The sequence below is a fragment of the Paroedura picta genome, chromosome 12, assembly GCF_049243985.1.
Source record: "Paroedura picta isolate Pp20150507F chromosome 12, Ppicta_v3.0, whole genome shotgun sequence".
Taxonomy (NCBI): Eukaryota; Metazoa; Chordata; class Lepidosauria; order Squamata; family Gekkonidae; genus Paroedura; species Paroedura picta.
Genome location: NC_135380.1, coordinates 25,730,386 through 25,743,750, shown reverse-complemented (window position 1 = coordinate 25,743,750; position 13,365 = coordinate 25,730,386). Strand labels below are relative to the sequence as shown.

At 45.8% G+C, this 13,365-nt stretch overlaps 1 protein-coding gene across 1 annotated transcript in view; it reads right to left on the bottom strand.

Annotated features, from left to right (window-relative positions):
- Nucleotides 1–771: 771 nt before the first annotated feature.
- Nucleotides 772–13,365, bottom strand: part of LOC143821450 (hexokinase-2) — a 42,194-nt gene continuing 29,600 nt past the window's right edge. The window contains exons 12-18 of the mRNA XM_077305405.1: nucleotides 13,152–13,271; nucleotides 10,648–10,743; nucleotides 9,015–9,114; nucleotides 7,719–7,902; nucleotides 6,361–6,516; nucleotides 4,028–4,261; nucleotides 772–3,398 (exon numbers count right to left, since the gene is read on the bottom strand). Coding sequence (XP_077161520.1) covers nucleotides 3,254–3,398; nucleotides 4,028–4,261; nucleotides 6,361–6,516; nucleotides 7,719–7,902; nucleotides 9,015–9,114; nucleotides 10,648–10,743; nucleotides 13,152–13,271 — 1,035 coding nt within the window. The 3' untranslated portion in view covers nucleotides 772–3,253. The remainder of the gene's footprint in view (nucleotides 3,399–4,027; nucleotides 4,262–6,360; nucleotides 6,517–7,718; nucleotides 7,903–9,014; nucleotides 9,115–10,647; nucleotides 10,744–13,151; nucleotides 13,272–13,365) is intronic.

Sequence of the window (13,365 nt, the reverse complement as noted above, 5' to 3'; positions counted from 1 at the left end):
GTTATGTGGGAAAGAGAAAGGAGGAGGTTGTATTTCTAATACAAATGAAATAGTGACTCAACTTGTCTCAATGAAGAATTGCATGCCATCTTTCCTCTCAATCCTTTTTCTCTGACTGAGATTCAGACCGTTACAAGTAAAAACAAAATACATTGTTGATGGCATGTGTCTTTGGAAATGTAAGTTATCTCATGTTGAAGTAATTTAAATTATTGTGGGCCTGGAAAGGGAGGCCACCAAGGACATCAGGGTCACTATACACAGAGGCAGGCATCAGCTACCCACTTCTCAATATAGCTTGCCTTGAGAACCTTACAAGGTTGCCATAAATTGGCTGCAACTTTACAGCAGAACAAGCAAACCAAGGAAAGTGACGCTTGGCCTGAACTGGAGGAAGGCGGGAGCAGCCTCATTCGATTTATAAGCACAACAGCACCGCCTGGTGCTCATTTCCTTATCTGCATTTCAGACTTGGCTCTGCAGAATTCAGAACTTTAGTCGCCTACGTGAAGTACGGGGATTCCTGGATCGTCCAACCTCAAAATGAAGACTAGCCTGAACTCTCTCAGAATGACCACTGATCTCCTGACAGCTGCCATATTCCTGACCTTTATGCATGTTTCTCAGAAGCTGGATGCTGACGGAGACAGAATGCTGGGAGGTCTCTTGGTCTGATCCAGCCCTACTATTCTTAGGATTTAAAAGTCAAGGCAGGCATTGCCCAAAACCTGCATTGGTCACAACCAGTTTAAGATGCAAACTGACACACACAACACTTTATTATTCTCTTTTTTTCCCTTTAATAAACTGTCACTATAAAAATAAAATTTGCTATTCACTAACGTTCATTGTTGGTGAAATACAATGCAATTCAGGGAGAGGTACAGTCTGACAGTCCCTTAATAGTCAAGTTTTAAGTATACTATCTTTGCTTTCCCCCGAATACAACAGATCAGACATTTGTGTTTCTCAGTTCAGCAGATGCAAGCTATTTCCGGTCAATAGTTACACAAAACTTAGTATTGGATTAGTTCATTTCTTCTTTATATAAAAAAAAATCTTGATGTTTGTCCAACACCAGATTTCCATTTCATTATTTTGAAATGCATTTCAGAATTTTCATCTTTATTGCAACTCTGAAGCTTTTTTTTAAATAAAATATGCAACCATTTTAAATTAAAAAAGAACAGAGATGGGAGGGAAATGTACTTTAAACCTGAATCTGTACTCCCAGCAGACTGGAGAGATTCTTTTGGTACTTTAGTTATTCCAAGCCATATAAATATATACATACACATAAAAAAATAGATAGGGAAAATTCTCTGTTCAAACTGAGAGCTCTCTGAGGCACCTTGACAGGTCATACACTACCCTGTGCTCAAATAGATACCAAAAATATTTTCTATTTTATTAGAATTTTTTTTCCTCACAGCTGAACACCCACAAAGGCCATGACTCCTTCTTCCTCATAACAACTAAACTAATCAAATAAGAACTCAAAAGCCACACAGAATTACTTAGCAATGATCTTTGAACATTACTTTAAGAACTATTTCAAAAAATACTCAAAATAATACAACAACCCCTTTCTTTATATCTCCGAAGGACTTACTTCCCACAGTTACCCACAAGCTATATTTTGTCACTGAGGCAGGCCTCCAGTGGGTCTCAAGCATAGAGATTGTATTCATCTCTAAAAGGTTGTAGGATTGAAGGCTGTGAAAAGGACAAGACCCTAAATCTTATTCCTGTGGAAACAAGTAGTCAACATTTATGTTGGCCATAAAATAAATACAGTCAGCAGTGAAAACAAATGGACAGGGAGCCTAGGCACAAATAGTTATCCCTTTGTTGTGGGAACAAAACTCAGAAGGGTATTTTTCCCAAATGCATAAAAATGTAATGCATATTAGGGCCTTATCCCTACTATGATAACAGGACTTCCATGGTTCATTAGGATAGAGGACTTGATCCAGAATCCCAGTGTGGCATTTATTAGGCTTGTACATGCAGCGCTGGAACAAAGGCTGCCGTGCACAGTTCAATGATTGCACAGAGGGAAACGGCAACTTCAAGCAGCAGAAACAACAATTCAGTAGCATTTCCAGTTTCTTTAGAGGGTCCTCAAAAATGCGGGCTTGAATATTCATCCTCAAAACATCTCGCCTAATTCCAGTCTCCAGTTTCACCCCTTAGAAACATTTATTTTGCAACATACTTGGCTCTCTTCACTCACACACAAAAACTTGACAACATTACACACAGAATCCCTGCATTTCTCTCTCTGAAACTACACAAGTGAGTGAGAAGGGGGGACGACACAGTTTTTGAGAAACTGGTTCTAGAGCGTCAAGCCACGTGTGAGGTAAGAGAATGCTATTTCACAGACAAAAATAAGCTATCCCTCATTCCATATTAAAGATGGTACTCTTGTGGAAAGGCGAAGGGCTTCTGTTTGGCAGGGGAAGGGGTTCACTTTACAGAAGCAGCAGCAGAAGACAGGAGCAGCCAGACAGCTTCCAGACAGACCTCCTACAAGCACCTGTATGGCACTCGTGGGTTAGGTTTAAATCTAAAAGGGAAAGGTCCAGCTGGAAGAGGGTCCTCAAATATTTCCAAGCACATGCTCAACCATTTGGATTAAAGATGCACCTTTAGCACAATTTGACAGGTACTTTCAAATAGCAGCATACACCACTCTCCCTGTACAGACATTTGTATATTCCAACACGCATTCTTATCACAAAAGTCACTACAACCTGTCACCTTTTTTAAAGAAATAGGTACCATGATTTTCACAGAAACAACAGCAGTTTGATCCTTCAACACAGTCCTGGGAAGCTCTGGCTCCCTTTTACTTTTTTTTAATCCGCATTTTCTGCTGTGCCAGTGTCAAGACTTGCCTATCAGATCTGTCCCAGTCCATGCAAAATGACAGCACAGTTTCTTCACTGCCTGCCGCTTTTATGGAAGACCCGGGTAAGGATGGTGACTGGTGTCGTCCAATGCAAACTCTACGTAAAAGAGGTTGGTTTGGGACTGGAGGGAGATGCCCAAACACCACTGAAGCTCTAGTTGGTATGTGCTCATACGGCATGCAGAAGAGCTCAAGGAACGTTTTTAAAGAGGAGAAACAGAGGCTGGAGTCTGAGGAGTGGATGTCTGCAGAGTAGAAGCCAAGCAAGGAGTCGCCTTTGGTGGTGAGGGGGGGTCAGGGGCGAACAAAGGGCTCGGCTCTCTGGACCCCGGGTGGTTAGTGCTGCCCGGCCTCCCGGATTCGGCATGCCACAGCGGTGATGAGCGCAGCTCCCTTGCCGCTGCCGTCTTCCGACTGGAGGAAGGTTACCTCGCACTTGGGAGAGAGCTGCTTCACCGTCTCCTGCATTATGGAAGAGAAGCTGCAGAGAAGGGAAAGAAATCAAGAGCGGCCCTGGAAAGTCAACAGATACCTTCATCTCCCGGTTTAAAAATGAGCTATTCCTTTATATCTCGACTTTCTTTGTATTTAAGCCTATTTGAATTGTGTTCGCAAGGAGGTGTTTGAAAGGGGAAGGAGGATGGAACGGACTCTAGCCTAGAGGGGGCTTGGGAGGGTTGCCGGTTGTGAAAAATACAAATTTATCACACATCTGTGTTTCACTTCCTACGTAAAACGACATGCATTCCACAACCACACTATACAAACAATCTTGGGCACTCTTGAATTAAAAAGAAGAGCTGTTTTTTGTACCCCACCTTTTTACTATCTGAAGGAGTCTCAAAGCAGTTTATAATCACCTTCCCTTCCTCTCCCCACAACAGACACTCAATGACTGGACCAAGGTCACCCACAGCTGGCTTATTGTGGAGGAATGAGGACCCCAACCCAAGAATGTTGTCAGAGCAGAACTGAGTGAAGAAGCCCCTCCTCCTGGCTCCTGATATAATTCCCCTTCCCTCTCCAAATCTCTTCCAAAGCAGCAAGGAAATCATCCCCACAAAGAACAGAAAAGGCAACGTGAGCTCTCATTCTAGTAGACAAACATACTGTGGATGAAGCTTGTAGAGAGTCCCATCCACGCCGACTGTGACCTTAAGGAAGTCCAGCCCACGGTTCTCCCGGATTTTGTCCACCACGGCTGCCATCCCTGCCCCACAAAGTTGAGCAGCACGTCGGGCAATCACCGCACACACTTCCTTCACGATGATGCTGTCATCACACGTGCTTTCCAGGCCAAGGTGCTGCAGGATGGAACGGACCTGGAGCAGGGCAAGGCGATCACTGTAGGGCCAGAAGACAGAACCTTAGAAGCAAGAACGTCATACTTGTGATGGAAGAAGGATGGCTTGAACCTACGTCCAACTGGCTCACAAAGGAGGTCATTATACTTAGCAAATAGGAAGTGCTCTGCAGTAAGGGTGAAGACACGATAACTTCAGGGGGGGGGGAATATACTTTTTTTGAGACTAAATGAAGCTGATGTCAGAGTACAGGTTTCACAGAATTCTGAGCTTTATTATTATTTATTTATTTATTTATTCAATTTATTTCCCGCCACTCCCTACAGGCTCGTGGCGGGTAACAATAGTCCTCTGTGAAGCTTGGTCAACCCCCATGTTAATTGGAGTTGGACTAATAGGAGGCATTCCACTCACTTAACATTTCCTAATTCATAATTTCTCATCCTTCATCATTTTCAGTTCAACTTGCCATGATTTCTTAAAACTGACTCAAGTTGTTCACTCCTTTCCAAATAAGGAAATAATAACAACTTTGGCAGAAGCTCTTTGATATACTTTCCAAGTAATAAAAGGATATTGCGGATGCTCTGCAATATCAGTTACCATTTGTTCTGAGCAAGCAGTGCAAAAGTTCATTTCAAATTTCAGTGCAAAGGGGAGACACGTTGGCTAGGTCCCAAATGGGCAAAGCAGAGCAGATTTCCCAGTCTTCTTTTGAGGGAAAATGTGCAAGCCCAGGCTGCCTTCAACTTTGGCCACAGCTTATACCTCAGAATGCAGGGCAGTTTTCTAACGGAGGCCACTCTTAGGGATGAGCACAAACCAGCTCATGAACCAAAATTCAGGCCAAATTTGGGACAGTTTGGAGTCCCCAAACTGAAGCTCAGGGAAGATGCTTCCCCTGAGCTTTTGCTTATGTATTCCCACTGTCATGATGGTCATTTTATAGTCTGAGGAAGAGTGCTTGCACTTGAAAGCTCAGGTCTTGAATAAATCTTAAAGGTGCCTCTGGACTCTGATTTTGATTTGTTGTTCCACTGAACAGTTTGATTCAGGTGTTCAGGGCCAGCTATTTAAACCTGACAGCTGAACCGCATGGGATCCACCGGTGAACTGTTAGGTTTAAATGGCTGGTTGGCAGCCATTTAACCCTTGGTTTTGCTTCCCCCACCTTCAAAACAGAGGGAAATGAAACCAACAGTTAAGTTTTTGGTAGCCATTTAATCCTTCCTGGTGCCCCCCCCCTTTCTCCTGGCCCCAGTAAGCCCCATCAGGGAGAAAAGTGGAAGGGAAGTCCTCTCCAGTACAGTCCGAGACCCCTTTCTCCCAGCAGACGTTTGCAGCAAAGAGAAAGGGGAAACCGAACTCACTGGAGTGGCATAGAACTTTTGCAATGGTTCTGTTGGGGGTCAACCCCAAACCTCTTTTTTGGGGTTCATTTCCACCCCTAGCCACTATCCTTAGCATGCTGACTCTGAAATACAGAGCAGAATAAGACATACTTCCAAGTAAGCATGCAAAGGTGCTCACTGAAATCTTATCAGGTGGCCAGACTCAACCCACAGACTAAAAGTCACCAGCAGACCACACAACTTTGGGCATAACGAGACAGTGGTAATTATCTTGCGACTGCTAACCCCCTCCCCTCCCCACACACATACACACAGCCCTTTCCCTCCTTCTCTTTCCATAATGTTTAATAAGGAAAATGGGCAGCATATCCATGATGTCATGCATCCACACCCATTTCACAGCCGTTAATAATGCCTCATGTCTAGTTCTGCCTGGCATGAGATCCTCAGGATTCACTGCACTGTAGGGAAAATGAGCTGGCTGTCTTCTAAGCAGCAGCAGACCAAATTTCCCTCATCGGAAGAAAAGGATAGTTATATAGCTCAAGGAGGACAAGTTCCATCCATTTATTACATCACATCCAGCCTGACTATTGCACCGAGAACGGCCCAAACAAGTTCCAAAACTGATCCTATCACCAGTTTTGCTCCTGGTTTGTTTTTGCATTGCCTCACAACTGCTTTTGCCCAATGCAGACTTGCTCACAGGCTGGGGGTCCCTTGCTAAGAGCCTTCCTGAAGGAGGTCCCCGGAGTTCCCTTTAGCCCACTCTTCTCACAGTCCTCACCTTTCAATCTGCGACAGGAACTTGGTCTCAAAGATGCCCCTCGTCTTCAGCCGCTCAGAAATCTGCCCACGGAAGAGCAGCCCCCGTTTGGTGAAATCGATCAGGATGTTCCGAACAATCTCGCCCAGATACATCCCACTGATCATCTTCTCAAACCTGAGACAGACAATAAGGAGGGGGGAGAGCACAAAGTCATTTTCCCGCTGAAAATACAAAACATGGCAAGCAGAGCAATTTGCCCACAGTGGCTTGTGGGTGGCAATTCAGACTTCGTGACCATTCCAGATCGGGATAGGCTTTCGACCTGGGCCTCAGTCCCAAGGGTGCACAGACAACTCTACTGTGCAAAGTGCTATTCAGCACCCCCACCTGCAGTGGTTTTGGCAGACATCTCCCCACTGATGCACCTTTGCTGCTAATTTCCGTGAATGCACAAGCTAAGGACACAAACCACCAGATGCCTAAAAAAGAGAGAGAGAACAAGAAAGGCTCTGCTACAGCCTTGGGAGAGCTGCCAAGTGGAATAGAAGTATAATAGAATAAAATTAAGCCTTTCTGTTGCTCATCATCCTGGGGAAGCGGGGCCTCAGAGACCCTCTCTTTCAGCTTGAGGGGGTGCCGCCAGGTGTGCTGGCCCTGCAGTCCTCGATCAGTCCTGTAGGGGGCCCCTGTGAAAAATCAGACAGGGACTCCAGAAACAACTCCCCGGGTTTCTTAACCAAGCCACTAGAAAGGTGCAGCAAAATGGAGAGAATACAAACATGACCCAGGTTCAAATCTCCACCGTGTCCTGAAGCTCACTGGGAGTTCTGAGAGGCAGTAACTAGTTCTTAGACTGAGCTACCTTGCACCATTGCTCTGAGAGAATCCGGGGGGGGGGGGGATCTCGCTTATGCTACCTGAACCATTTAAAAGCCCCACTTTGTGGAGACGGAGAAGTATATAAATTGAAATAACAGAATAAAAGGAAGGGGGATTACACGACAAATAAAAGCTAGGACAGGGACGCTGCATCCAGCACAATATAGAATAGACCAAAGGCATAGGCAATTCCATGTTAGTTTACAGCAAGAGCTCAGTTGGGAATCTGAGTACTAAATCTACCATTCAGGTGCAAAGGAACCCCAAAGGAGCATTTATGGGAGGTAGACATCTATAAGACAAACACAGATGAGCAGCTGCACAAGCTAAGGATCCTGGTGGGAGACCTTTAAGGTAAGAGCTATGACCCACAGGATCCTCGGGCCTGTCATGGCCCTCAGCATTCCTGCCTAACAGGAGCCATTTCCTAAGTTCAGCCTCTGCCAGGGAGTACCCAGAGGCACAGGACACCTTCTCCACGGCCCCTCACCACTCACCTTTGTTTCCCAGGGTTGAGGGAATGCTCATCCACCAGAACATCAAATTCAGTCCGGAAGTCATCCAGGCAGCCATTGTCACCAAAGGCCCCCCACTCCATGTTGATGCACATCCGGCCTTCATCTCCTTCCACCACCTCCACATTCTTCATCTCCTCCATGTAGCAGGCGTTGCTGCCTGTTCCTGAGGATTCATACACAGCATTTTAGCGCACTGAAGGGACGTTGCTGCGGTTCCAGGGGCAAGAACTGGTTAATTGTATTCAGTGCAGTGTAGCTAAACAAGTTTGCCTCTTTCCCAGTAAAAGCTGAAGGATAGCATTCACATGATGCATTCAGCAGTACAGAAATTACATTAATTGGATCCTGCCTATAAGTATCAGTATAGGCCACAGTCCCTAATCATTTATCTGATCAAGTTTGCAAAACCATGGTGAATAGTGCAACCCTATTACCTGAGCAGAAAGCCCCTCTTAAATAGTTCAGTTTTGCATAGGAGAGTGGGAGCCTTCCTGGCCTCCGCAGGCAAACTGCTCCAAAAGGCAGGAGCCACAATGAAGGCAGCACGTATACAGATTGTGACCTTGGGCAGCTTGTAAGGCTTGCCTTCAAACAGAGGCGGGCTGCTCAGCACCACCACCCCATTCTCTAGCTGCGATGCCAGTTAACCTGCTGCCATTGTCGTGGCAGCAGGCCAGAGGCCAACATCTTAACTGCTGCCACCTTCTTAAAAGTTATAGGATAATAGGGCCAGGTGGGGTTGCTCCTTACTGAGCCACTGGGCAGGAAGTGGCCTGCCCATTTCCCCTTCTGTCTCTCTAAAAACACTTGGTGGAGTCCTCCATTAAAGTAACCATAGTGTGTCCTCTGGACCAGTGGTGCAGAAGAAGGCAACAGGCATGACTTGTACCCATCACTGTCTCCCACATCTGTATTATCACCACCAGGTCCAAGCTCAGCCCAGGGCAATTCTTTCTGCCCTACTCCCCCATCCTCATTTTGTTTTCCATCATATCCTTCCATGTTACACTAGGGGGGGTTTATTCATCACTCAAACCAAAAAAATCACCTATCCAGAACCAACCCTTATGATTATGGAAGACAAGCTCCAAGCAATGCTGGTTTCTTGTGATCTCAGAGGACAGGGGGGCCACTGAGCAGGAGTCCCAATTGCTATACAGCTGAGGCTTTGCTCTCTGCAGTCCCCTTCTCCTTCCCCATAGCTGGCAAGATAGGAAATGTTATGTGTAAGCACATTTAGGCAGATCAGCTTAATGGTATAAATCTGGGTCTTACCAACAATGAGCCCAACTTCGCAAAACGGATCTTCATAACCACAGGTCATCATGGTCCCTACGGTGTCATTGACGACTGCTACCACATCCAGGTCGAATTCCTGCACAGAGGCGGGGAGGGAAGGTTGGGGTCATTTATGGAGAACAGGTAGCATAAAGGGAAACAAAAAACCCAACCTGAAAAAACAGGCGAGAACCAAAAAGGTTAAGGATGAAAGCAATTATGAAAATAGAAATATTTTATTGGCGCTCATATATTTTAAAACATTTAGAAGATTTCTTGGCCCACGTGAAATATCTGGGTGAGGACACCAGTATTGCCAAGTTGTTAGGAACAGTGCCAACGCCTTTCGATCTAACAGATCTTCATCAGAGGTAAATTGACAGATACACACACATTTGTTCCACATAATATATTTCTGGTAAGGCCTTGCAGGAGGAGCGTGTCTCATGGCTTAAGTGCCACTCAGCGCTTAACACCCACTCAGGGCAGCTGTCCTGCCCCTGAGTGCTGCCTCCTCCAATCAGCTTGCCTGTCCATCCAGTGGTCAGCCAATCACCTTCTGTCCCCCACCCCTGACGACCCCCCTCCTCCTTCCACTTCCCTCCAAGGTTCAGAGGCTGCAGATCCCTGCTGCGTGAGAGCTGACCCTTCCTGGGGGAGCTGAGTTCCCTTCCTGGGGGGCCTCAAGTCTGCAGCCTTTCTGGGGGGAGGGAGAGGCCATCCACAGAATTCTTCCACCACCACCACCCCCCATCTAGCACCTGTTGTATTCCTGAAAGCAACAGGCTTGGCCCCTAGTAATATATTTGTATGAGAGAGAAAGCAAGAGAGAAGATCCATTAGATCAAAACACGTTAGATGCAGGTCCTAACAACTTGTCAATACTGGTGTCCTCACCCAGATCTTTCATGTGTGCCAACAGATATTTTTAAATGTTTTTAAATATATGAGTTCCAATAAAATAATTCTGTTTTTATAATTGCTTTCATCCCTAACCTTTTTGGTTCTCATCATTTAGGGAGAATAAGAACATTCTCCCAAATTCTAAAAAAAAAAACAAAAAAAAAACATACTTGCAACTCACCACTAATATCAAACCCAGTTGGGAAACTTGGATGAAGCATACAAGGTAAGTAAAAGATACGCTAGTCTGCAGAACTATTGCCAGTAGCAGAGCAGGGCTTCTAATCTCACCCAAATAATGCTATAGCGTCAGAACCTTTTGTTTTTCATAAAGCTTTTTGTATGTTTGCTTTTTAGAGCCTCTTGTGGTAAGGCAGCAGACATGCAGTCTGAAAGCTCTGCCCACGAGGCTGGGAGTTCAATCCCAGCAGCCGGCTCAAGGTTGACTCAGCCTTCCATCCTTCTGAGGTCGGTAAAATGAGTACCCAGCTTGCTGCTGGGGGTAAACAGTAATTACTGGGGAAGGGAATGGCAAACCACCCCGTATTGAGTCTCTCATGAAAACGCTAGAGGGCGTCACCCTAAGGGTCAGACTTGACCCGGTGCTTTCACAGGGGATACCTTTACCTTTATGTTTGCTTTTTAATTTTGAAATGGCCACCTCAGAGATCTCTTTCCCCCAGGCAGTTTTTACAGAACCAGGAATTTCTACCCAAAGGAGACCTACCTCTCTCCTATGAAATGCATCTTTCAGCAAACCCACCACATCCTCTCCTTCACAACCACTGGCGCTGAAACCTTTAGTCCAGGTCACGAGTATCCCCTTAAGACAAAAGTGAAAGAAGACAAACATAAAATAGAGAGCACTGGAGGGGGGGGGGGACCAATCAAAACATGAAAATGGGGAGAAGGAAGGAAGGATGTATGATTTAAGTCAAGAATGAAAGTCAAGAATTGCACCTTAGAATAGACCTTTTGGAATTACACCCTCAGGCTGCATGAAACCTTTCCCAGCGTGTGATGCAGCTGCTCGGGAAAAAACCCTGCAGTCAAATGTTGTGTCTGTGGACATTCCATAGACTGGAACTTGGAGCAAAACTTTGAATCCTGAACTTGTTCGGGATTTGCCATTCCTGGGTTCTAACCAAACAGGGGACCAATCATGGGCCTCTGTTAAGAACCAATCATGTGTCCCAATGGGAGACTCAAGCATGTCATTAAGTTCCCCAGTTTTGCTTGTCCATGTTCAATGCAAAATACTGATTGTTTGGAGCGGAAGTGTCCATGCCTTCCCTGAACCTTCGGATTCAACTGCCAGTCTAGTTCATCCTTCTCAAGCAACTTACACTAGTCACTTTAGACATGTATGGTCCACCCACCTACCCACAACTCCGATGAGCACTTAGTCTTTATTAAAATACTTCATTAATATATATTAGATTCTGTATCCACCCACAGGTTGTTTCCCACCATCTTCAGGAAGCTGATCTGAAAAGTTACAAGCAAACATACCATGCAAATCATTGGCTGCCCTTCTGCAAGTCATGACAGGCTCCTGAGCCAACCAAAGTGGCCCAGTGCCAAAGCTGAAGGCTCACGATGGCAAAACAAAACAAAAAAAAGAGGCACAGATTATGTCGCAAAGCAAAGCTTTAAAGACAAAACAGCCAGCCACCTGCAAAGGTAGGCATGTGGCCCAGAAAGGCAGGAGCAGGGAATAAAGTAGGCTGTCAAAAAACGCTCTGGGCAAGTTGAGCAGCCACGTCAGGGACAAGCCCAGCCTCACCCATTGCCTCCTCCCACCAGGACAATTTGGCTTGGCTTGCTCAAGGCAGCCACCCACAGGCCTGCATGGCAACAGCCCACCGCAAACGTTCCTGCTATGCTAAAAGACCAAATCCATACCAGGTTCATTAGATCAGAGGTAGTCAACCTGTGGTCCTCCAGATGTTCAGGGACTATAATTTCCATGAGCCCCTGCCAGCGTTTGCTGGCAGGGGCTCATGGGAATTGTAGTCCATGAACATCTGGAGGACCACAGGTTGACTACCCCTGCCTTAGATGACATTTTCAGGAGAAGAAGCCAAAGAATTATTGTTCAAAGGGATCTTATTTTATGCCCTGCAAGAGACCATCCCTGCTTTGGCTCTATGCAGCATAAAGAGGTTAGTACATCCTAAAGATCTCTGGATGTCTCCACGTAAGAAGTTTATTTTGGAATCACTCTGCAATTCATTCAGTCATTATGGAAAATACAGGCCATAAGACCGCTGAACCAGGGTATTCTAGCATTTTCCCAGGGGTCCTCTAGTCTTTATAGCACCCTCCCAGCTTCCCCTGGCTTGCTGTGAATTTTCTGTCTTTGAACACTCTTATGCCACCAGCCCAAGAGCCTCTTGTGGTGCAGAGTGGTAAGCGGCAGAAATGCTGTCTGAAGCTGTCTGTCCATGAGGCTGGGAGTTCGATCCCAGCAGCCGGCTCAAGGTGGACTCAGACTTCCATCCTTCCGAGGTCAGTAAAATGAGTACCCAGCTTGCTGGGGGGTAAACGGTAATGACTGGGGAAGGCACTGGCAAGGCCACACTGTATTGAGTCTGTCATGCAAACGCTGGAGGGCGTCACCCCAAGGGTCAGACATGACTCAGTGCTTGCACAGGGGATACCTTTACGCCACCAGCCTATCAAGTACAGGCCAGCACAGTGCTGCTGAGGTAACCCTGGCAGGGGAAATCATCTGGAAGGTGGCTGGCAATGCGGCTGTGGAAGCCCCCATATTTTGCACAGGTTTTCTTGCCACTTCCTGACTGTGCTTCTATTAAACAATTTTATACTGCAAATACTCCTGAACTAATGGAAGAAAGGCAGAAACAAAACTGGCCACTTTAAATGGCACTCAATAAGTAGATCATTACTAACATGGACATATTGAATTAGTAGCTGACTCATTCAGCATACATGGGATTGCCACCGGTCCTTATTTTCCTATTCATTTATTTCATTTAATAGCGCCATTACGCTTAAACAAAAACTGAGGGGAAATGCACAGAAGCTAGTCCAAGAACCAAAACAAGAAAAAAGAAAAGGAAAGGGGTTGTGGGGGAAAGGGACCATGCATCACAACATGGCAACAGCTGTGCTGGGAAATGGTCTTTTCCATAGAGGTTTCCCTGCTGTCCTTTTGTCTTTGGGACAAGAGAATGTTAGATTCCTAAACCATGGAGTAGAGCTTACCTCATCCAGCTTGTTCTGATAACAAGGGAAAGAAAATGTGAAGCCAAGAGGCAGCGACACCCCCTTCATGCCCATGTACTCCAAGAAGTCCGCGATGCAGTAGACAATGTGGTCAAAGAGCTGAAAAACAGAGACCCTTGATGAATTCAGGTGTCCATGATCCATAGGCAGGCTAACCACTGAGGCATTAAGCACTGCTGAGATGGGTAGTTTT